The 23832-nt window shown below is 53.6% G+C and overlaps 7 protein-coding genes across 7 annotated transcripts; 4 read left to right on the top strand and 3 right to left on the bottom strand.

Moving 5' to 3' along the window:
• Positions 1-164: 164 nt before the first annotated feature.
• SEPMUDRAFT_147100 (alkaline phosphatase precursor) lies at positions 165-2906 on the top strand. Its single transcript, XM_016904080.1, has 4 exons — positions 165-444; positions 512-640; positions 715-1143; positions 1223-2906. The coding sequence occupies exons 2-4, from the start codon at positions 550-552 to the stop codon at positions 2860-2862; spliced, it is 2160 nt and encodes a 719-aa protein (XP_016763256.1). The 5' UTR covers positions 165-444; positions 512-549; the 3' UTR covers positions 2863-2906.
• Positions 2907-3036: 130 nt separating this feature from the next.
• Positions 3037-4656, bottom strand: SEPMUDRAFT_147101 (PH domain-containing protein). Its single transcript, XM_016904081.1, has one exon. The coding sequence runs from the start codon at positions 4566-4568 to the stop codon at positions 3330-3332; it is 1239 nt and encodes a 412-aa protein (XP_016763257.1). The 5' UTR covers positions 4569-4656; the 3' UTR covers positions 3037-3329.
• Positions 4657-5005: 349 nt separating this feature from the next.
• On the top strand, positions 5006-8545 carry SEPMUDRAFT_130885 (P-loop containing nucleoside triphosphate hydrolase protein). The gene is made up of 2 exons (XM_016902384.1): positions 5006-5233; positions 5293-8545. The coding sequence occupies exons 1-2, from the start codon at positions 5171-5173 to the stop codon at positions 8515-8517; spliced, it is 3288 nt and encodes a 1095-aa protein (XP_016763258.1). The 5' UTR covers positions 5006-5170; the 3' UTR covers positions 8518-8545.
• Positions 8546-8561: 16 nt separating this feature from the next.
• SEPMUDRAFT_59617 (uncharacterized protein) lies at positions 8562-11445 on the bottom strand (the record flags this gene model as incomplete). The annotated part of the gene is made up of 6 exons (XM_016909499.1): positions 8562-8964; positions 9053-10054; positions 10108-10188; positions 10245-11001; positions 11085-11181; positions 11334-11445. 6 exons carry the CDS (start codon positions 11443-11445, stop codon positions 8656-8658), a joined length of 2358 nt encoding a protein of 785 aa, XP_016763259.1. The 3' UTR covers positions 8562-8655.
• Positions 11446-12624: 1179 nt separating this feature from the next.
• Positions 12625-15206, bottom strand: SEPMUDRAFT_147103 (uncharacterized protein). Its single transcript, XM_016904082.1, has one exon. The coding sequence runs from the start codon at positions 14915-14917 to the stop codon at positions 13067-13069; it is 1851 nt and encodes a 616-aa protein (XP_016763260.1). The 5' UTR covers positions 14918-15206; the 3' UTR covers positions 12625-13066.
• A 164-nt stretch (positions 15207-15370) lies between these two features.
• SEPMUDRAFT_79495 (Metallo-hydrolase/oxidoreductase) lies at positions 15371-18596 on the top strand. The gene is made up of 2 exons (XM_016910221.1): positions 15371-15779; positions 16073-18596. Exons 1-2 carry the CDS (start codon positions 15526-15528, stop codon positions 18354-18356), a joined length of 2538 nt encoding a protein of 845 aa, XP_016763261.1. The 5' UTR covers positions 15371-15525; the 3' UTR covers positions 18357-18596.
• A 2043-nt stretch (positions 18597-20639) lies between these two features.
• On the top strand, positions 20640-22517 carry SEPMUDRAFT_147105 (Ribokinase-like protein). Its single transcript, XM_016904083.1, has 5 exons — positions 20640-20726; positions 20851-21004; positions 21322-21657; positions 21722-22164; positions 22225-22517. The coding sequence occupies exons 1-5, from the start codon at positions 20659-20661 to the stop codon at positions 22256-22258; spliced, it is 1035 nt and encodes a 344-aa protein (XP_016763262.1). The 5' UTR covers positions 20640-20658; the 3' UTR covers positions 22259-22517.
• Positions 22518-23832: the final 1315 nt, after the last annotated feature.

The following is a 23832-nucleotide window of genomic DNA, read 5'->3' on the forward strand; positions in this document are numbered from 1 at the left end:
CACGTTTTCCGACTAACCATTCGCGGCCCGCCGACTCTGGTATAGGTATCTCCCTCATTCCCTGAGACTCTCTCCAGCATCGCACGTCTCGGTTTCGCTGCTTGGTCTCCCTGCAGGCCAAGGCTCCTTTCTCCCTTGGCAATCATCAAACAGGCAGGTGAATGAAACCTCATTCTGCGCCTCGAAGCACCTCCGACCATTCGAATGTCGCGCTCGAGCACGGGTTGTCGAAGGGTGCAGTCTGGGCCGAGCAGATGCAACCTATACCGAAGCTTATCCCCTTCCTCTCGCTCTTGACGGCTGAAGCTGGCAGTCAGTCTGCTTGTGACGAGTGGGCGGCATGATAGCGCATGTGCCGGCAGACGATGGTTGGGACTCGGGAGAAGGAGGAGGAGGTCGGGGTAGATTTTTCTTCCCTGGTGGTCAAATCTAGGACTACCTAAGGTACCGCAGGTAGACTTTTAGTATAAATGCACCAGGATCGTGGGGTGACGGGTCGAATCTCCTTCAGGTTTGCAACGCTCCCTTTCTTCGATCGTTCGACATCCAATGGCTACTATGAAGCCTTTGACAAGACTGTTCGCAGCTGCTGGGCTCGTTTCACTAGTTGGAGCCCAGACATTCCAGAGACATGGCACTTGTGAGTTCGGCGTGAGGTAATTGAGTGGGTCGCGTGCGGTGGTGCTTGTGCTGAGAATTTGACGCGTCACAAAGGCCCTACACTCGGATGCGTAACTCCACCTGACCAGCAGGACTTCCTCGCCGGCCAATACTTCGATATACGTGTCGAGGTTCACGCACCTGTCAATGGCTCCGAAGCCACCAACGGCGTGCCCGATGAGCACTTCACATTCACCATCAGCAAAGATGGGAGCGCTCCCCAGCCCGTCACCACCTACTTTGACCTAGACGAGCCCGAGATCGAGACTTGGGACTTCAGCTGGTACGAGGATCTCTTCGCCTATGATGCTCACACTCCGTCCGCCGTCAATGTGGCTTCCAAGGCATGGCGAAGAGTGGCTCTCTACGAGCCGGGCGAATACACTGCGGTCCTGACGTACAACAACGGTACCACGACCACGGCCAACTGGCTGGTGCGTGACATCGAGCAGGTCCGCAAGACCAAAAACATCCTCCTGTTTAGTGAGTCTTCACCGACAGACGCGCCCCAGCACGAGACACATAGCCCGGCGCTGTGACGACAGGTACTGATACATCGCAGTTGGCGATGGCATGACGACGAATATGGTGACCGCAGCTCGCCTTATTGCACACAAGACTGTGAATGGCCGTTACCAGAGCACCCTGGCCCTGGACAAGTTTCCGACAATTGGACATCAAATGACCCATTCGATCGATACGTTCATGACCGACTCTGCCAACTCTGCAACCGCGCTGTACTCAGGTCACAAGTCGACCGTCAATGCTCTGGGTGTATACGCAGACACCTCCCCGGATACTTTTGATGACCCCAAAGTAGAAAGCATTGCCGAGATCTTCCATCGTCTGGTTGGCGGCCATGTGGGCATTGTGTCGACCGCTTTCATCGCAGACGCCACTCCCGCAGCTTTGACTGCTCACACGCGAGACCGTGGTGATTACGAGGCCGTCATCGATTCCTTCCTTCATGGTATCGTCAACTATACTTGGACTGAATGGTCTGGCCCAGATGTACTATTTGGTGGTGGGGCCGAGAACTTCTGCGACCCAGCTAAAGGTGCCTCGGGCGGCAAGACTTACCAGGATCTTGACTACTACAAGGTCTTTGCTGATGCTGGTTACAACGTGGTCTACAACAAGACCCAGCTGGACGCTACCCCCAGTGACGAGAGGACCCTTGGTATTTTCTCCCAGTCGAACATGGCCAAGTGGCTCGACAGGAACGTCTACACTGCCAACCTCAACCAAACCCTATCTCCAACGTGCGACAAAGGTGCAACTGCTGCCGACCAGCCAGGTCTCAAAGAGATGACCATCAAAGCCATTGACATCCTCAACAACCGTGCCGGCGACAAGGGATGGTTCATCATGTCCGAAGCCGCCTCCGTCGACAAGATGATGCACGTCCTCGACTATGACCGCGCTCTTGCCGAGCTGCTCGAATTAGACGACACGGTCAAGCACTCCATCGCACACCTCAAGGAGCTAGATGCCCTCAAAGACACACTCGTCCTCGTCACATCCGATCACGGGCACGGCTTCGACGTTTTCGGAAACGTCGACACCAAATACTTCAACGCGCAAACCGACGACCGCGCCAAACGGAACGCCATCGGACCCTACGAACGTTCCGGTCTTTCGGGCTACATCAACAGCGGAGACCTTCGCTACGGCGACTCCAACTTCCCCTCCAACTGGGAACCCCGTTACACCCTCGCTCAAGGCTTCTCCGCCAACCCCGACCACCGCGAAAACTACCAAGTCCACAAATTCGGACCCCGCTTACCCGCGTCCAACATCTCCGGCTTCGCCACGACCGATTACTTCGTCAACCTCCGCGACAACGTCAACGGATTCCTCGTCAATGGCACTTTACCCGCATCCTACAACCAAGGCGTCCACTCCCTCACCGACGTCGCCGTCTGGGCCCAAGGACCCTGTTCGGAAATTTTCGGAGGCGTGTACAATTCCATTGATGTGTTTTTCAAAATGGCCGAATGTTTGGGTTTGTCCGAGGTGAAGAAGAAGGAGAAGTGGGGGTCCCCCAAAGAGCATCCGGATAATTGGGCCAAGTGTGGTGAGGGCAAGAAAGGATATCAGAAATTCGATGAGAAACATCCGCGTTATGCGGGCGAGAATGCACATGGACATAATACGGGTGTGAAGCCGAGGAGTCCGTCACATGGACATGATTATTGCTAGAAAGGAAGAGAAAGTAAAAAAAGATTCATAAAGATTATTTATTTACCTGATACCGATATTCGATTCAACAACAGACAGACGGGTGGAGACAGTGGGCTGGAAGGACTCTAGAGCCGCAAAACTAGCTGATTTTGAAACTTCGGAAATGATGGCACGATAATGAGATAGGAGGTAGTCTCAATTGTGGGCTCTAATGACCCAGTCGCTGACTTTTCCGTAAGCAATGCTCACTGCCGCTAGCATACATTGTACATCCGGTTTTTCCTGCATGCAGGAGAGCGTTCGCGATCACAATCGTAGGTAGGATAATAAGTTTCTCCGGGATATCATCAATCATAAAGCCATATGAAGCATCATCGTGTCCGCCCGCACATCTTTTGCTCTGCCCACGCCTACTGAGCAGCCATGATCCGACCGTGATGACATCTACGTCTGCCTCTTGTCCGTCTTTTGCCGGCATGGTAATGCTATGTTGGGGCGGGAGTAGGAGGGGGGACGCCAGTCTTTGCGGCTTTGCGCTTCGCAAGAAGGCTCTTCAGCGCACCCAGCCATCGCGCTAGACTGTCCTCGTCGACGGCGCAGAACCGGTAGTTTCGTTCCTCACTCAGAATCTGCATGCAAGCTGTTTTAGTCTTCGAAATATCGTCGATCTCGACCGCATCAATGATAGTCGGGAAGGGCAGGACGATTAGAGCGGTGTACTCTTCTTCGTTCTTGTACACGGTCAGTTGCTTGGGCCGTAGAACCATCCAGACCTTCTTCCACTGCCTCACGCCAGATGTGGACTTCAAAAGATAGATCCAGCCGTGGCAGATAACGCGCTCTGGATCGTCCGGCGCGGACACCGACGGCTTCTTTGTACCATCCTCAGCACCACCTTGATTGATTCCTGACATCATGCTGGCTGTTCTGACGCCCATAGAGGGACGGCCAGATCCTTGCCCGTAAACAGGGGTCACTGGTTGTGTGCTGCTTGTGGAGGGTCTATGGTCAGGATGGGATAATGAGAGCGCAGACTGTCGTCCGGGAGGCCCTCCGCCCCAATCTGAGAAGTCGGAATAAGATGCATGCTCTGCGCCCGAGTAGTCTACAGCCGAAGACTTGCGATTCCCGATGTTCACAGACCCTCGATTTCGCGATCGAGGAAGGGGCTGGCTCTGACTGAGTCCTTCTACATCAGATGAGCTGTATCCCGACAAGGCATCGTTGGTCATAGGGCTGATATGAGCGTCGATGCTGCGCTCGAAGCCCCTGTAGTTTGTACTTGCACCTCCCGGGCTGGCCAGGTACATTTCCTCCTCCTTCTGATCCATGCGCGCTTGCAGCCGTATGGCCTCGACCCATTCCTGAGCCTCCTGCTCGGTGGCGGCCTCGAGGTGGAAGTTGCGCGAGGGCGAGAAGAGGCCAAAGACATGCTTGTTCTGTCGCTTGGGGTCCTTTTGGCGAGCGACGGCGGTGAGGTGGTCAAGGTTGATGGCATGCCGCAGCTTGCTCTCCTTTTCGTTTTTGTAGATGGAGAGTTGTTTCGCGCGGAGCACGATATGTACCGGCTTCCACGACTTGGTCCTACGCGTCCTCTTGAGCACCGGACCCTGCTTGACGATGCGGTCGTATTCGTAGCTGCCGAACTGCGTGACGGGCGAGGGCGTGTCGATGGCGAGGGGTCGCGTGGGTGGGGGGATCGTGACGCCGGCCATGACAGGCATCTATGTCAATTCCACCTGCATACGACGACTTCGATCTCGAGCCTGACGGGGACTACATGGAGGGAGGAGGGAAATGTCACTGATTTTGGTAGTGGTAGTGGTAGTGGGGTTGTGGTGATGGGGAGGGGGGGAGGTGGCAGAGGAGGGGAATGTCAATGGTGGTGGTGGTGGGAGAAATATGGAGGAGGAGGTCGGGATCGACGGCGGTTGCGACCAGCGCATGCGCGACGGTGAAGTTATGTGGTGGTATTACATATCCATACAGTAACCGGTATCATGTGCTGTAACAGTGATAATCGTGTTCATAAGAGGCGGGAAAGAGGTAGTAGGTTGTTCGTGCGCCGCGCCACCACCGGCAGAGAAACGAACCATGTGCATTTCTGGGCACGATTATATTGTAGTCTTCTGTACTAAGGTACTGTAGCACCGATTCCCTCATTCATGCCCGCCCTGGTGAATCATCCATATCGAGGCGAATAGAAACATATAAAAAGCTGCTTGCTGTGCTTTCGCTGCTGGACGTGGAACCGTTGTCGTTCTTGTTACCACGACACTGCACGTACGCACGCACACACACGCCCTCCTTGGACACCGAGCAAAAGATGCCTGTCGTCCAGCCAGAAAAGCTGGTGAAACTTCAGCAGGCCGGCGACACCATCCGTAACGTGAGCTCATCACATCGACCTCACTGCGAGCAGAAATCCGCTGACTGCGCGTCTCGTAGATTTGCATCTTGGCGCACGTTGATCACGGCAAGACGTCTCTCACTGATGGACTGATTGCCACAAATGGCATCATCTCACCCAAACAGGCTGGCAAGGTCCGCTACCTGGACTCGAGGCCCGATGAACAAGAACGGGGCATCACCATGGAGTCATCTGCCATCTCGTTATACTTTCCGCTGTTGCAACGGAGTGCACCAGACACGGAACCCGAGCAGAAAGAGTACCTGATCAACCTGATTGACTCTCCGGGCCACATCGACTTCAGCTCTGAAGTTTCTACAGCATCGAGACTGTGTGATGGTGCTATCGTGCTAGTAGATGCTGTCGAGGGGGTGTGCTCTCAGACTGTCACTGTACTGCGGCAAGTATGGACGGAAAAACTCAAGCCTCTCCTTGTTATCAACAAAATGGATCGTCTCATTACCGAATTGAAGCTGAGCCCCGGCGAAGCCTACACACACTTATCCAAACTTCTTGAGCAGGTCAATGCAGTGGTGGGTAGCTTCGCTCTTGGCGAACGAATGGAAGACGATCTGAAGTGGAGAGAGCGTATCGACGAAAAGGTGAGCGCTGCAGCTGCAGCAAAGGCACAGGAAGATGATGGTACATGGAGCCGGCACAGTAGCATCGCCCAAGATGACAACGGCGTTGTGATTGGCGAAACGTCTGCCGAGTACGAAGAAAAGGATGATGAAGATATCTACTTTGAGCCCGAGAAGAACAATGTCATCTTTGCCACTGCTATTGATGGCTGGGCATTCACGCCCAGGCAATTTGCAGCGCTGTACGAGAAGAAATTGGGCATTAAGCGCAATATGCTAGAAAAAGTGCTATGGGGCGATTTCTACCTGGACCCGAAGACGAAGCGTGTCCTGCTGCCAAAGCATCTGAAGGGTCGGAACTTGAAGCCAATGTTTGTACAATTGGTGCTGGAACAGATTTGGGCAGTGTACGAAGCCACAACTGGCGGACCGAATGGCAAGGGCGATGAAGCTTTGCTCGAAAAGATCACCAGGGGGCTTGGTCTCAAGATTCCAGCACACATACTTCGTTCCAAGGATCCGAAGGCTCTGCTATCTGCCATCTTTTCAGCTTGGTTGCCTTTGTCGACGGCAGTTCTGGTATCCGTGATCATGAGTTTGCCGTCTCCCAAAGCGGCTCAGGAGAATCGGATACCTGGTCTGCTCGAAAAGTCACCTGGCTCAAGCCATATTGATCAAAAGATCAAGGACGCGATGACGCAATCAGATGCCACAATCGGCAAGCCAGTTGTGGCATATGTCAGCAAAATGATCTCTATCCCGGAGAGTGAACTGCCCTCCAACAAGAGGCGGGGCGGTGCTCTCACGGCAGAAGAGGCTCGCGAGCTAGGGCGTAAGAAACGGGCAGAGATTGCGCGTGCTCAAGCACTTGCCAGTAGTGAGGTTGGCGTAGACTCTGTCACCGATGCGCTCAGTACGGCCGCCATTGGGGACGAAAATGAGCTCGACGACGACGCTCCTGCTGAGGATGAGGAGGAAAAGGATGACCCAGAGCATCTCATTGGCTTCGCGAGGCTGCTTTCTGGTACACTGACTGTAGGCGATGAAGTGTACGTTCTGCCACCAAAATTCACTCCTGCGCAACCACATGCCGAGCCGCTGCCCCAAAAGGTTACCGTGACCGCGCTATACCTGCTCATGGGCCGTGGACTGGAGTCACTAAACTCGGTTCCAGCTGGTAACATCGTGGGCATTGCTGGACTAGAAGGAGCGATCCTGAAATCCGGCACAATCGCGTCACAATTGGAAGGCGCACCAAATCTATCATCTACCACGGCGATCTCGACCAACGCACCTATCGTGCGAGTAGCACTCGAGCCCGCATTCCCAGGAGACCTGGACAAGATGATACGAGGCTTACAATTGCTCGTGCAGGCCGATCCTGCAGTCTCCTACGAACAACTCGAAAGTGGTGAGCATGTCATCTTGACTGCTGGCGAGCTGCATCTCGAGCGGTGTATGAAGGACTTGCAAGAGCGTTTTGCCAAGTGTGAGATTCAGGCTGGCGAGGCAATGGTGCCGTATCGAGAGAGCATCGTTAAGGCTGAAGAGATGAAGGAACCCGCCAACCCTGCTCTTGGCCGTGGCACGATTGAGGGTGTCACTTCGAGTAAACAGCTCACTATTCGGCTGTCAGTGCGACCACTCCCAACGCCTGTCACTGAGTTCCTGGTCAAGCATACCGGCGCCGTGAAGCGCCTGTATTCGGAACGCAAGGCACAGGAAGAGGAGCGGTCGGCTGGCGCCAAAGCAGGACAAGCCGAAGAATCCGGCGAGCAAGAAGTCGAGGCTGAGGATACCTCAGCCATTGCTGATCAAGGTCTGTCGATGAGCGAGTTCAAGCAGCAACTCGCAGAGGCGCTTCTGGAAGAGAAAGCCGACCGCGAATTATACAAGGACGCAGTCCACAAAATCGCAGCATTTGGGCCTCGTCGTGTCGGACCCAACATCCTGATTGACAACACACCAGATGGCATCTGCGGCCGATTCTTCCACGACAGCATCGATCACTCCTCCAGCGGCAGCAACAGCACTTCGTCCATGGCAGCCTTAGCGGACAAGATCGCCTACGCATTCCAACTCGCAACCTATCAAGGACCTCTCTGCCACGAGCCGATGCAAGGCGTCGCCATCTTTCTCGAATCCGTCTCCACCGAACTCTCTCCCGACGACATATCCGCCAACATGGGCCGTCTCACAGGCGAAATCCTCCGCACGGTGCGCGATTCCATCCGCGCCGGTTTCCTCGATTGGTCGCCCCGCATCATGCTCGCCATGTACAGTTGCGAGATCCAAGCCTCGACCGAAGTCCTCAGCAAAGTCTACAACGTCCTCGGACGACGCAATGGTCGCATCATCGATGAGCAAATGCTCGAGAGTACGAATAATTTCACCGTCTTGAGTCTGTTACCTGTCGCAGAGAGTTTTGGGTTTTCGGATGAGATTCGGCAGAGGACGAGTGGATTTGCGGCTCCGCAGTTGGTTTTTGAGGGCTTTGAAATGATTGATGAGGATCCGTACTGGGTTCCTTATACCGAGGAGCAATTGGAGGACTTGGGTGATAAGGCTGATAAGGAGAATGTGGCGTTGAGATATGTGGATAAGGTGAGGACAAGGAAGGGTTTGGCTGTGAAGAAGAAGGTTGTGGAGGCTGCAGAGAAGCAGAAGACTCTGAAAAGGTAGAGATATAGTCACGTCCAGAGCAAATTCCGACTTGCTCCCGTCTCGTCTTGTTTTCCCACTGCTACATCATCCATTATCCAATACGCGATAAATGATTCGTATGCACACCAGCTGTCACTCATTCACATTTGCATTCCATCACGCAGCACCCCTTTGCAATTCCGGAGGGAAATCCTCGTCCTGTGGTGGTCCACCAGTGCACAACGCCAAATCAATATACAAAACCAACCTCAAGAATAACCTCGGTCTCTTAAAAACCAAATTCCCCCAGTCAAGCTTCAACTTTCCGCCTGGTCCACCGCCACCACTAGAACGCCCCAAACCAGATATCCCATGAACATTCTCATTTCCATTCATCATATCCTTCCTCATCATGGAAGAAGAACTGCTGTCTTCTCTGCGAGCAGTCATCGAATTGACAAACTTGCTATCATCCTGAGCATAAGCCTGTCGATGAAATTCGTCAGCACCAGTCACTTACGTACTCACTCATGCACACAATGCTACCTCTCAAAAAACATATTTCATGACTTACGACAATATTCGCCAAGACATCCGCGCAGAAATCCGATCCATCAAAGTTCTGCTGTTGAGACTTCAACGTCCTGGTGAAGACATCCAAACGACGAATCTCCACAGCTTCCATGCCCGAACCTCTCGCCGCAGCGACATTGATAGCCTGCAATATCAACGGCAGCGCCAATACAGCTGACGCACTAATAGGGAGAAATTTGACCAAACGAACTTGAACCAGTTCTTGTGTGCGACGTGACACGTCATTGTTCGCTGCTTCCATGGCTTGAGCAGCGTCGGAGACGGAGAAAAGAGATTGCGTAGTGGGAGTTGGGAAGACTTCGCGAAGTAGGATGAGGTAGGTATTGAGGCCAAAGACTGCAGAGGCATGATATGAGAACATCATATTTGCGTACACGCATATGGCTTCGGGAGCGTCGTCAAGACTGATAGGAAAGGGAAAGGTTCGGATTGCTTGGTCGTGCCAGAGACGGAGTGAATCGAGCGATTGTTGTATGTTTGTTACGACGGCTGGAAGGTCACGGGATGCAAATTCGAGACGGTCATCTAGGCGTTCGTGCGCGTACAGGATTCGGCACGTTTGGGAAATACACTGCATAAGTCGGCAGGTAGTGGCGACCATTTTTAAGATGCGAAGTTGAGTATCGGCGTCGTGAACCGGAGAATTTCCTATTTCTGACTGGAAGTCTTCTGCGGACAGTATGTGCTTTTCGGTATCCCAATCGTTGGTCAACGGCTCCTGGATCGATCGACGTAAGCCCAGTGAGAGGATATGATCTCTGAGGATTACACCCCACCAGATCCTCTTCAGCAGTCGAGAACGCGTGGGATCCTTGATTCGGTAATAACTATCGGCCCTGACGATTCTGGCGAAGCGGATGGCATTTGTTACCCAGTATGTGTTTAGTCGGAGGAGATTGTAATTGGGTGCATTGTAGGATAGTAATAGGCAGGCTTGAGCGTTCGCGACTGGATCCCGTTCGATACCGAAATCGTACAGAAGCTGAATTGAATCAATACGAAGACATCCTCCTCTTGACCGCTGATGGTACTCACCTTTGCCTGGCGATAGTGGGTGTTTCTGGCCTCGCGCTTGCTGACAAACCCAACGCTGGAGAGCGTGTCAAGCTCGGCATACTGCATAGTCATCAGCATCAGCGCTATTGCAGAGAGCTAGGGAGGCCGTGGCTTACACATGTGGCTGCAAATATCATTGCTCTCAACAAGAGAAAGGAGTAATCTCCCACTCGAAACTCATCTCCATCCCACAGTGCCCAGAATTGGTCTTCTGGAACGATGGGGAGATTGGGATGCACCATGCGGAAGTACATGCGCATCATGGGCTTCAGCACATGAGGGGGAAGTAGCTCGAAGCATCCCTCGACACGCAGATACTCTTGATCGCGAGGATTTAGTCCTGGTATCTGCACTGTCGAAGATCTCCGAGGCGGCACATGGGGATCTCCACTGAGAGCCAGCCCATTTGGGCTGGGTAGAAGGGAAGGAGCGCTCAGGTGATGTGGAGGATATGTCTGCGGCAGCGGGAAGTCTTGTCCGGGCGTGGGTATAGCGGGCATGAATGAATTCCCAGTAAAGGTGAAGATGTCGTCCAGATCTGTCAAGTGGCTGAAGTCGCAGCTTGCTGACGATGCTTCCACCATGCTGGGATCCCAAGGAAAGTTACTAGACTGCAACTCCTGCCACAGCTGGCCATCAGCGGTGGTCGGTGAGCCTGATGATTGCGACTGATTCTGTAAAGAGTAGCCATTTTGGTTCGAGTTAGTCGTCGCCACGCTGGGTCGACGATCCACCGTGTTGTCGGATGCCCACGCCGTCGAGGGTATGTTGGCTGACGAACGCGTCACAGATGGCGTTGGTACTCTCCAACTGTGCGACTGCTGTTCCAATACAGCCGCCTGCTGGGCCTCCTGAGGAGGAGTGCTGTCCCGTCTGGCCAGTGATCAGCATCTGCGCATACCTTACTGTACCTGATGGATTATTCACGCCGAGAGCCGGCGACTCAAGACACCCACCGTTGGTTCTTCCGGCGTCGTATGACACAGGTCGTGCCTGCGTCGACGCAGTTGGAGCAGGGCGTGCCGCCTTCGAGGACGTTACATCGGATCTTACCTACATGCACCGGGGCAGTCAGGTCAGTCCCTATCTATCGAGGTAATGTCATGTATATAGGTATGTAGGTATAACCGTATACCATGCGTGAGGGAACTGGAAGTGGTTGGATGCAGTGCAGTGAGGCGGTGGTGGAGGACTGGAAGTCTTACGAGTATGGCAATGCTGACACGCCTTCCGGGAGCGTCGTTGCTTGAGTTTTGCTCCTCCTCGCAGGGCAGGCGCGACTGCTGGTGGACTGACTATAGTCTCTTCCGCGTGCATGTTGCCGTTCGGCCTCGCGGTACACCCAAGACGCTGGCAGAGACACGGCAAAAGATCAAAGATGCGAAAGGCAGCCGCATTTACCGCGAGTGTAACGGTCCTTTATTCTTGCTTCACCTTGTGGACGATGCCACAAAAGCCTTTGTTGGACCCCAGAAAACCCCAGATTCTTCTTCCCCGCACGCGTGGCGGCATCAATAAAAGTCTGTTTCGAATAAGCTCCCAGAGAAGGCCGTATCCCCCCGACTCAAGCAGGCAGAATACGAGAGACTAAGAGTGGATGGCGCACACACTGCACAGATCCAAAAACGACAGACTGGAAGTGGCGTTTGGAAACCTCTTTCATTTCGCATCCTTCACCTTCATTTCTCACAAGGTCGGAGCTCGTCCAGGTAGAGCTCGTTGTATTTGTGGTGAGAGACATCGGTGGTATTAATCTGTGCCCAGGAATTAGTTCTAGGGCACCTCCCTAGAGTCCCCACAGTCATGGAGCCCGCGGCCTTGGACGAGAAGCTGCCCTTACCAAAGATGTTTTATACCTCCTATGGGCAAGGTATGATGATGCTTGGCATGCTAGCAGCACTTCGGTACATCACTCTTGGCTCGCTAACTTAGAGATATACGCTACCTTAGCTATTGGACGTACCAGATCTTACGGAAGTTGGATTTGATGAGTTGTAGGCGGTAGCAAAAAGCACCATTTGTACGCGTGCAATTTCACTTTCGGATGGCCGCGTTTCAGGTGGGAAGGCTCCTTTCCTTGACTCGGCCCGTGATCAATAATAACGAGAACGTGGACAAGCGCTGCTGGAGTTCGCAAAGAGAATCGAGAGATCCCCAAGTGCATTGAGACACTTGGGTCAGGGGATATTTCGACCATAGCATAGCACGACGAGCGGCGGTGGTTTGCGAAGTGAGCTTCGAAGGATTAAGCGAGAGACGGAACAACACCTGAGGTTCTTACCTCCTAGCTCCATGGCCTCGTCTTGCGGGTCCATGCGTATCATAGTGGATGTCGAGGTACATGTAAAGATTACTACAACATTGAACCCTTGTTTTGTCTTTCATACCTGAGGTATCAAAGTAATGATGTCGGCTTCTTGCCTTCACTGCACGTCACCTTCTAGCTTCACTTCATGGATCGCTTCATGCAAATACGGCGGCGATGACAAAGCGAGCCAAATATATCCATATTTTCATTTTTCGAAGGCTACTTGACCTCTCTTTTCAAGCCTGGCAGTTAAAACCATATTTGAAGACTTGATGTCCCCCCATGTGAAGCCTGCTGGGCCTCGTAACAGTCTCTTCACTACCAAATAACGCCTCGCTCGAAAACTAGTCACAGAGAATTCCTCCCTGCCAGTGGCTCCTTCGAAGAATCTGATTCTGATTATACACACTAAAGCGCCTGCTAGGAAGCTCATGCAAAATGCTTGAGCTTCGATGGCCAACCAAGCCAACATGCGCATCTTCTCGATTTGCACCTCCGCGCCTCTCCAAGTCTTACTTAGGAGTTAGGATGGATGCGATCAAGGCGATCGATTGCGTATGGTTCGGTCCTATCCTATCGCCACTAGTCAAGCGTATCGATCGGCGTTCAACGCTTCAGCTTGAGCCCACACTACTTCGCAATCAAAGGCAATTTCCTCATCGCCTTCGCCAGTGATCGCCTGTCCTTGCCATCTCGCTCCAGGACCAAGATGAGGTCACGCAACTCGATGCCTTTGCCATGAACATCATCCTCTCGCCAGTCACCCCACGTTGGTGCCTTCTTCTCCTCAGCCTGCTTTGCCTCTGCAGGGCCTTTCGATGGTTCTGGCTGTCCTTTCGGCGTAGCAGTGCCGCTGCCAGGTTTGGCGAAGCGATTCGTTGGGACGTTTGCGCTACCTCCACTCATCCAAGAATACCTGTTCTTCTTGCCGCCGAGAGCCATCATGGCTGCCGTTTGGTTGGATTGGTTCAAAGCTTGCGCTTCGGTGTGAGCTGCTGCTTCCTTGTTCTTCTTGCTTATCTCCTTCTTGGTTAGCGGCTTCACGGGCGCAGCTGTGGCAGATGTGTCGACGGGCGCATCGGAAGCAGCTTCTATGGGCGCTGTGCCGTCACCAATCTCCGCTTTGCGTCGTCGGGCCTCCCGCTTCCGCAATCGCTCCTTCTCTGCCCGCATGTCGCTTTCGGCGAGCTCGCGAAGCTTAATGTTGAGACTGCCCTGGTATGCAACAGTCTGCATTGGCCCAGGCGACGGGGTGGACTTCACACCATTCGTAAGCGCCTCGCCGTTCGCATCTCCATTAGAAGTCGCCGTAGGCTTGTCCCACTGTGAACCCGTCACGCTCTCGGACACAACAGTCTCCTGGCTTTTCTGACCTGGCCCAAACGAGATATCTGCAAAGTCGACTGGAACGACTCTGCCATGATCACCGTACCGCCTCGCGCGTGCTAGGCCGTACGAATCATCTACTAGAACCCGCATACGCTCCTGGGCAGCCAAACTCAGCAGCGTGATCATGTGCTCATAGGCTACACCCGACTCGATCATGGCTTCTGGCTTGTTCTTGACCACCGCAATGCCTGATGTGCCATCCCCGTTGACCATAACCTGTGGCTGTGGTTGGACTCCTGGGTCCCTTACGTAGACACCGTTAATATCCAGCCGGACGCCACTCTCCTGAGCCCTTAGGTGCATACGATTCCTCACGCAGTTGCCTTGCAAATATTGATTATTCAAGTGATACTGCTGCTGCTCCGCAAGCCTTCGCGCCGCCTGTTCTCGCCTCCTCTTCGCCTCATTCTCGATGGCTTCTTGTGATAATGGCGCTCCCATGGTGCCAGCGAGTGTACCGTTTTGCCCTTGGCTACCGAAAGACATGCCCTGAGTCAGATAGCCATAACTGTTGTTCCCACTGGAGCCATTCGACCCAAACGAGGTTGACATATTTGTTGGAAAGCTCTCACTGTGTGAGTGCCTGTTGTTCCACGTATTGTGCAGATAGTTCTCCTCATCCTTGAGATTGATACCACTGCCAAACAGACTATCGCCAATGTCATCGACTCCGATCTTCTCGTCCTTGTCTTCTTTCGGTCGTGGCGGAGGAGGCATGAGATGGGACTGAGACGGTGGAGGTGGGCTGATCTGGCTCGGCCGCTGCTGAATAGGTGGATACGGTGTTTGCTGCGGCTGCTGCGGCCATTGTTGCGCAGGCGGCGAGTACTGCTGTGGTGTGTTGAAGGAACCTTGTGGTGAAGTGTACGGCTGGCTGTACGGCGATTGCACAGGTGAATGGCCATAATTGCCATAGACGGGCGTTTGCGCGTATACTGGACTACTGTTCGTGGGCGAGCGCGGGTCCGGTGAGAGTCGCTGTCGCTTCGCGGGCGGCGCGAAGGGCGTCTGGCCGGGCGGAGAGTTGGCGGACGCTCCATATGGCGGGTACGAGGGCTGCTTCGGCGCTTGTGCCTGCAATGGATAGGACATGATGCCGATGCTGCTGCTTCACGTATCTCGCCTTGCCTGGAGCAGAGGGGTCGCTTGATGCTGACGGGGCGAGGGCCTTGCCCGCAAACCACAGCCGCGGACGGCCGTTCCTCCTCACTGGCCAGTCACACCTTCTCTCCTCATCAGACGGATGTTGTCGCTGAGCACCCGACACTCCGGCCAAAGGGTCGCTCGTATCTTCGTGAATCGCGTGTCGTCGGTCGGTCGGCCTCGAGAGGAGGCGCTGGCAATGATGGCGTTGTGTCGCGCTGTGCTGTGCGGTGCGGTGCCGCTGGCGTGTGGATGTAGCGGAAGAAGCCTGAGATTGATGCACTCATTCGTGCTGGAACGGCTCTACCCGACAGCTTCTCCATTGGATGTTCTTGCTTTACGACCACCTGCCTCACTTCATGCCTTTACATCTTCTCCGCCACTTGCAACACCACCGCCATCGCACCCACCGTACAGGTAGTCAACACCATCGCGTGCCTCATATGTGCCAAACCATCTTAGCTGGCTCGACACCATTTGACTCTACATCACAACTCGAGCGCGTCTGGTAGCACCCTCTCCTAATCTGTCGCGCGTGTCGCGCAGACAGCACCAACATGGCCGCGAAACGCCCGCACTCGGCCATGAACGCGAAAGTGGAAGATGATGAAGCGGTGGATCCGTCGGATGAGCTGATGTTCCTCGCGCTCGGCGGTGGCAATGAGGTTGGACGATCTTGTCATATCATCCAGTATAAGGGCAAAACAATCATGCTGGATGCGGGCATTCATCCGTCCTATGAAGGCTTAGGCGCCCTGCCCTTCTACGATGAGTTTGACTTGAGCACTGTTGACCTGCTCCTTATAACACAGTAAGTACCTTCGATTCCTCCAAGCGGCGAATGGGCAGACGACTGGTTGCGGGATAACACTGGCACACGTGTCGCATTTGCAGCACTTGTGCATGCCTAGTTTAGTCTTTTCGAGCTCACCACTCAGACTCACAGCAGCAAAGTAGCCTTTGTAGCAACCGTATGCCAGCTGTTATCTCCACTCTTCCTCTCACTCTCTACAGAGTCTGCTTTGCCGTCACCCATCGAACCAACTCTTGTAGATAGCCTCTGTAGCCAGTGGAACGCCAAGCGCTAACAAGCTACCACTCCAGCTTTCATCAAGATCACTCTGCTTCTCTGCCGTATGTCTTGTCCAAGACCAACTTCGCTGGCAAAGTGTTCATGACACACCCAACGAAGGCAATCTACAAATGGACAACGCAGGACGCCGTTCGAGTCCACAACACGCATGCTCCAGCTTCGTCGACATCGGGCACTGATGGCTATGTCAGCCAACTGTACACTGAGCAGGACATCCTTTCCACACTACCAATGATCCAGACCATCTCCTTCCACACCACGCACTCGCACAATGGCATTCGTTTCACGCCATATCCGGCCGGCCACGTTCTGGGCGCGTGTATGTACCTCATCGAGATTGCTGGCCTCAATGTTCTGTTCACTGGCGACTACTCGCGAGAGAATGATCGCCATCTCATACCTGCAGCTGTCCCTCGTAATGTCAAGGTTGATTGTCTTATCACGGAGTCGACTTTCGGCATCAGCACCCGGACTCCCCGACAAGAGCGTGAGAACGCTCTGATCAAATCCATAACCACCATCTTGAACCGCGGTGGCAGAGTATTGATGCCCACGACTGCTGTTGGGAATACTCAGGAACTGCTACTGATCCTGGAAGATCACTGGCATCGGCATGAAGAGTATCGCCGTTTTCCTATCTACTATGCTTCCGGCCTTGCGCGAAAAGTCATGGTGGTGTATCAAACTTACGTCGACGATATGAACGACCGCATCAAGGCCAAATTTCAAGCTAGTGCTACAGGCCCGTCGGTCGGCGATGGCGGCACGGCTGGGCCATGGGACTTTCAATTTGTTCGTGCACTCAAAGGTGTCGATCGATTCGACGACGTTGGTGGTAGTGTCGTGCTTGCATCGCCCGGCATGTTGCAGAATGGACCTTCTCGTGCATTGCTCGAGCGATGGGCCCCCGACTCGAAGAATGGTGTGATCATCACGGGCTACAGTGTTGAAGGCACAATGGCCAAGAATATTCTGCTGGAGCCAGACAATATCCCGGCTGTGACTGTCGATCGCTCAGCTGGTAACGTGCTAGGCAAGAAAGCTGGTGGTCCTGACGGAGAGAGACAAATGGTCCCACGACGGTGCACGGTACAGGAATTCAACTTCGCCGTGCACGTCGACGGCCAAGAAAACAGAGAATTCATCGAGGAGGTCGGAGCTCCCGTGGTCATTCTCGTTCATGGCGAGAAGCACAACATGAACAGACTGAAATCTCGTCTGCTTGGCACAGGGAAGATGAAGGTATACTCTCCAGCCAACTGTGAAGAAGTGCGAATACCTTTTCGACAAGAGAAGGTCGCTCGTGTGGTAGGCCGACTGGCGTCTCAAGTTCAGCCTCCGACACTGCTACCTAGCCCGCCCGCAACGAGCGATGACGAAGAGGAGACGACTGAAGGAGAGAACAAGAAGCCTAAGTCTGAGCTTGATCACGAGTCGTCACTAGGGCAAGTGATCTCTGGTGTCCTGGTTCAAAATGACTTCAAACTCTCGCTCATGGCACCCGAGGACCTCCAAGAGTATGCCGGTCTCACCACAACGACGATCATCTGTCGCCAACATCTCACGCTAGCTTCCGCATCACAAGACCTCATCAAATGGGCACTCGAAGGCACGTTTGGTACTATCGATGTCCAGGCGCCCAGTACAAATGGCAAAGCCGATACAAACGGCAAACAAGAACACGCGGACGAGGAACTTCCTGCCCATCACGCAATCATTTTTGAAGTCATGGGAGGATGTGTACGAGTGATTTGCAAAGACCAAGGGCTAGTCGAGCTCGAGTGGGAAGGTAATGCCACGAATGACGGAATTGCTGACGCTGTCATGGCTGTTCTACTCACAGTCGAAAGCTCGCCTGCCGCTGTCAGGCAGAGTTCTCAGCTCCACGACCACGGTCATGGCCATGGACATGGTGTAGGCATGGCTGCCGGCAAGAGGAATCCGCATGCTAATCTTACACCCGAGGAACGCCTTAATAGGTTATTCATGTTCCTGGAAGCTCAATTCGGCGAAGAAGCTGTGAACCCCATCAATAAGCCGAGAATTTCTGGGCAAGGGATGGATGCGGAAGGTGGATCTGAAGATGTCGATCTCGAGAAGCTGCAGCAGCAGGAACTTGCGCGTCTGGTCTCAGTGGGTGTTCCTGTACCTGGTCTGGAGATTAGAGTTGATAAGAATATCGCCAAGGTCTGGTTGGAGCACTTGGAAGTCGAGTGTGCAAATAAGACATTGGGCGATCGAGTGAGAGCTGTCGTCGAGAGAGCTGTGGAAACCATCGCGCCAATATGGGCTTGAAGTGCTCTGGACAGACGGATTGAAACAGCTCAGACAGGAGGTCGTGGCAAATAGACCCTAACTTATTCCACCGGCCACAAAGATTATCCGAAATTCAAAATGTCTCTGTCGAAGTGCTACCGCTGCGAGTTTTCCGAGCCGAGGGTCTACCTATAGTTCGTGAGTACATGTACCTAGAAGGAGAGGGAGGAAGGTACCACGCATAACTCGGAGCTGTGGCCGCCAACACGCCAAGACTCTAGCGCAAACCTCACTGCTGACGGGAGCTTCTTCTACCTTGCCTTACCTAAGGTACCTAGCCTACCTGTATCTTACCTCTTCCACGATCATAACATTACACTTCACCGCTCGCCGCCAGCCTCGCAGACGCCGCCCAAACTCTCGTACTGCGTCGTTTCACTCTCTTGATCAAGCGGCCTCTACTGCGGCCGAGGCAAAGGGTTGCAGGCATCGCATCGCAGCGCCCAAGCAAGGCAATCTTCCCATTCACCGGTCCTTGATCTGGCAAGTCGGAGGCAGCTCCCATGCGGGCTATGACGAGGCGTGTTGCTGAGCAAATAAGCGGGTCAGTGCCAGGCGTCGCGACATGCACACTCGATACGGGTCACCGACGGCATCGAATAACATGCGCCCTTCGGAGTGCGCCGCTCTCTGTGGGATATGAGAAGCAAAAGAAGATACCTGACACGTAACGAGGTTCGGAAGTACCAGGTCATGATAAGCTGTATTGTTCAGAGCCTAGGTTTCTGCGATGTGAAGGTGGTCTCTCGGTCGGGAGAAATCGCTCGATTGGACGGCTTCCCAACGTGCGCCCTTACCGCAAGTCCGCGACCTACATGGCGGTGCATTACAATTGCCACAAGGCACTCGCTGCAGAGGCCGTCCTGGTCTGAACACATCACAGAGGCCTACGAGCTTGACGACGATAGGTTCTTGATCATTTGGTCCGTCCTCGGTCACTCTCAGCAGAGCATGACTGGCTCGCGCTTGGGTCATGCTCTTCTCTCAGCAATGCTCGATTCTGTACAATTGGTGCCCGACTGTGCGACATTCGATGCGCGGCGCCAGCAATTCGTTTTGATAAGCCCAGCAGAGTTTTACTGTGACAAAAGTTTGGAAGGTCTTCAGGAGCCCCATGGCCTCTGTTGAATGGCCCATGAGTTTCTGGTAGCGCCAACTCAGGGCGGTGCATGTCGACTCGTGATTGCTAGGGAATCTTTCATTGAGGACTGCACAGCACTGCCCAGTGATCACTGAGCAATTCTTGGATTGTCGCAAAGTGGCCACTGCTGCCGTCCGGTTGGATATAGATACATGCCTTGAGCGATGCTCTTGTAGCGGCGGTAAGTTGGAACCTGCAAACAGCTTCCCTTCTACCTATCTCGACTTCTCCGGCCGCAACAACACTTCTTCGGTCAACCAAGTGCTACCATCACAGGCCTACTATCCCCTCCTTCAGAACTCAAGCACTATCCAGTCGACGAACTTGCAACGCTTGAAGTACGTTTGGATGTGCTGCCTCGAATAACCCTTTGAGGAGGTCAATTAGTAATGAAGTCAGGACCAAGAAAAAAGCGTCCTCTTAGCACATAACAAGCCAATAGTGGGGTGCCTCAGTATGACCGCTTTATCCTTTGCTCGAAAGCTGCGTCTCCCAGAATCTACGCCACGAGACCCACCCAGTGGTGGTCCTATGCGAATGGGAAGAGCAGGTCCGAGGTCTCCCAAGAGACCCATTACCACCTGCAGGATCGCTCCAGACAAAGCTCTGCTTGTAAGGTAAAGGTCCTTGAGGTTACTCAGATTCCCGAGCAGCGCGCCGTGGTTATTCAAGTGTGGATGAGGCTGTTGGTTTCTGCTATCATGGATGAAGCAAGCCCCTTGGGGTTGTTGTACCTCACCTGATAATTTACCTGATGTTGGAGGTCAGAAAGGAGGTTTGGATTGCCTATGATAGGTACTATGTTTGTGTACTACTAAGTTCTTGCAGTTCGCAGGTTTAGCATAGGGTTTATGATGCATGAATAGAAGGCGGCTTGTCTTTGGCCCTGTGAAGGTCGTGTTGTCCCCATAGTGTCATCTTTCATGTCCATGTAATCGAGTGAGGTGTAGAAGTGCAGTTCTGCTCCATGCCCCCGCAGAAAGCCCGTGACGTGTATGGAGAAAGATGCCTGGCGATAATCGGCGAACCCCACTAGTGATAGCGTTCCGCAAACGAGGGGTGATGGACTACCTTGTTAAAAACTCGATTGACAAAAGTTCCTCTACCATCACAGTAACCATCTGACCGCCGCCATCAAACATGTCGTCCGATCACGTTTACGAGCTGCTCGCTCTCGAGAACCCGCTTCTCGACATCCAAGGCCAAGGGTACGTCAGTCCTCTTCATAATATCATCCCAATGGCCAGCGATATTACTCGCCAACAACCCAGATCCAGCAGCATGTGACACGTACACAATAGAGCCCTACTGACCGGTACCTACACTATGCAGAGATGATGCACTCCTTGAGCAATATGGCCTCAAGGCTAATGACGCCATCCTCGCCGACAAGCAACACCTGACATTGTACGAGGAGCTGATCAAGAACCGCAATGCGAAGCTGTTGGCAGGTGGAGCCGCTCAGAATACTGCAAGAGGAGCACAGGTACGTGAGCTGTAAGATTGAGGTGCGCATTAGGCATTTGTTGGCGGCGACCCTCCAATGGCAGGGTCAAGGCACTTTGATGGGTGCCTCTGCTCGCAGAGCACAAGCGGCCGGGCTTTATGGTCTTCGTGGGAAGGTTAGATGGTTTCCTGGATATGAGCTTGCCATGACTCTCGCAAATGTCCAGCTTGCTGCGGCGAGGTGATCTGAGCTGGGCATTCTTGCTATTAGCCAATACGACTTGATCCGAAATTGAGAAGCCATGGCGGAAACGAAGACGAGATGATTTTTGGGCTAACGACATTGCTTCACCACAGTACCTGCTCAAGCCCGATTCCGTAGTCTTCTTCGGCTGCGTCGGCAACGACAAATACGCCGAAATTCTCCAGGACGCCAACAAGCAGGCCGGTCTCGCTGTTCGCTACCGATATGACGAAAAGGAGCCAACTGGACGTTGTGGTGTCATCATCACCGGCCACAACCGAAGCATGGTCACCGATCTTGCCGCAGCGAATGCCTACAAGATTGAGCATTTGGAGGAGAACTGGGGTGTCGCAGAAAAAGCAAAAGCCTACTTCGTGGGTGGATACCATCTGACAGTCTGCGTCCCAGCTGTCCTGAAGCTTGGCGAGGAAGCTGCGAAGTCGAACAAGGTAGGACGATGTTTCGGATCAGCTCCAGGATTATTGCCCAGCTGACACGATCGACACTGCCCAGCCGTTCATTCTGTCGCTCTCGGCGCCGTTCATCTGCCAGTTCTTCAAAGAACCTCTGGACCAAACGGCTCCATACTGGGATTACGTTGTTGGAAATGAGACCGAAGCCATGGCCTATGCTGACTCGCACGATCTGAACACTCACGATATTCCAACCATTGCCAAGGCACTCGCCAACCTGCCAAAGAAGAACACTCAGCGAAAGCGAGTGGCCATTATCACTCAGGGAACAGGACCTACCGTTGTTGCGGTGCAGGACGAGGGTGATGCCAAGAGCTACCCGGTACATCCGATTGACAAGAGTGAGATTGTTGATACCACAGGCGCTGGCGATGCCTTTGCTGGTGGTTTCGTTGCTGGCATCGTCAAGGGCGAGAAGCTCGACACATGCGTTGACATGGGCCAGTGGCTTGCCGCGTTGAGCCTGCGCGAGCTGGGACCTGCGTACGTGTGACCTGAGAGTGAATTGACAGGCAAAGACATCATCACTGACGACAAACACAGATACCCATACCCTAAGCAGACATACGGTGCTTAGATGTGCCAACTAAGATTGAGCCTTTGGGGGGAAGTAGGCCTGGCGTTTCAACAACTTTCAACAATTTCTGTCGCATTAGTGATACCCATACCTCCCATCCTCCACGATGTGAGATGCTTAAAAGTCTGGCAGGATTGCACCATGGGCGTGCAATTGGCAAAGTAGTGCACACCGTAGTGCGCGAGTCGTTCATAGTCATATAGACACTGCCACTAGAGGTGTCGATCGCGTCCAGTTGATCCCGCGTGCAATAGATGGGGCCGATCACTTTCCGACTTACACGACAGGCTCAGCATAACAGGTCGAGTTATAGGTCAGATGCCACGATCACTTGCATGAATTGCGCCTTATCAAGGGCCGCGTTATAGGGCATGCCGAGACCATCCATTTCCGGGCGTCGGACGGATGAGGGCTCCGGAGACTCGTGATGTGATTCGTGTCCAGGCGCGCGACCACGGTTATCCGAATGCGCTTTTCGAAAGCTGTCGACATGGCCCACCACCAATTGGGTGCCGGAGAAGTTGCACTCGCGCCGGTTTGAGATCCCTGAATGAGATGCGCTGGCAAGCTTTTTCTTTTTTCTTTTTAATTTTTTTTCTTGCTTCTGCCAACCGGGCTTCTGGGAACGGTATCCATCGGAACAGGATGCACAGATGTGTGTTTCATGACATGACCGCAGATATCCGAACAGTCGGGCAGAAGGAAGGTCAGGTCAGGTAGGTGTGCATACGTAAGGCAGCCGCGGACGACTGGTTTTCTAGAAGGCAACCACAAAAGCAAAAAAGGCAAGATACCTCAGCATTGGGCGGGGCTTTGGGATGATATGTGAATGCCTAAAAGAGATCTGCAGTGATGCCCAGTTGACGCCTTATTGTCGCAAAGAGAGTAGAATCTACGTCGATCATCACGAACTACCTGTACTTGACCCTACCTCCTACTGCACTGGTAGCGGTACGGAACCACCGTTTCGCACGTTTTGGCTAGTCATTGCTGAGTGTGCAAAAGTAAGGCCACAGGAAGTGAGTGGGTGAGAGAGAGTGAGAGTGATACAGACTAGAGGGCGCGACGTTTCTGACATCCAGTGGCTCTCATAACAATTGTCCGCGTGGTGATACACGCCGCGAAGCCGCTGCATCGCACGCACGCCACGAACTTTGGGCGGCCGTATACATGCCTTACATGCACGTAGGTTTGGCGAGTTTCATCCTTCAACAAGCGGTGCAGATCCCGACGCAAGATGATACCTTAGTACAGCATCGGCCACGTGCGATAGCTCGCCGGGCGACACACACGTCGTCTGCCCGAGTGTATGATCCGAGGGAGGTTGATCGGTGGTGGAGGTGAGGTACGGAGGTAGGTGTATGAGAGTGTTGGTGGACATGGCCAGCGACGGCGGTCCGGTCGGCATCCCCATCATCGTTGGTGTGTCCTGTGGCTGTGTGATCTGATCTGTTTAGGCCCAGTCGTCAAGGCCCGCTTGTCGACCGACTTGCGCTCCCGAGTCCCATGCGCGCCCAGTGCTGCGAGGCGGCTATGGAGAGCCAGTCGGAGGCGGCGTCCGGGATGTGGCATCA

The sequence above is a fragment of the Sphaerulina musiva genome (assembly GCF_000320565.1).
Source record: "Sphaerulina musiva SO2202 unplaced genomic scaffold SEPMUscaffold_2, whole genome shotgun sequence".
NCBI lineage: Eukaryota > Fungi > Ascomycota > Dothideomycetes > Mycosphaerellales > Mycosphaerellaceae > Sphaerulina > Sphaerulina musiva.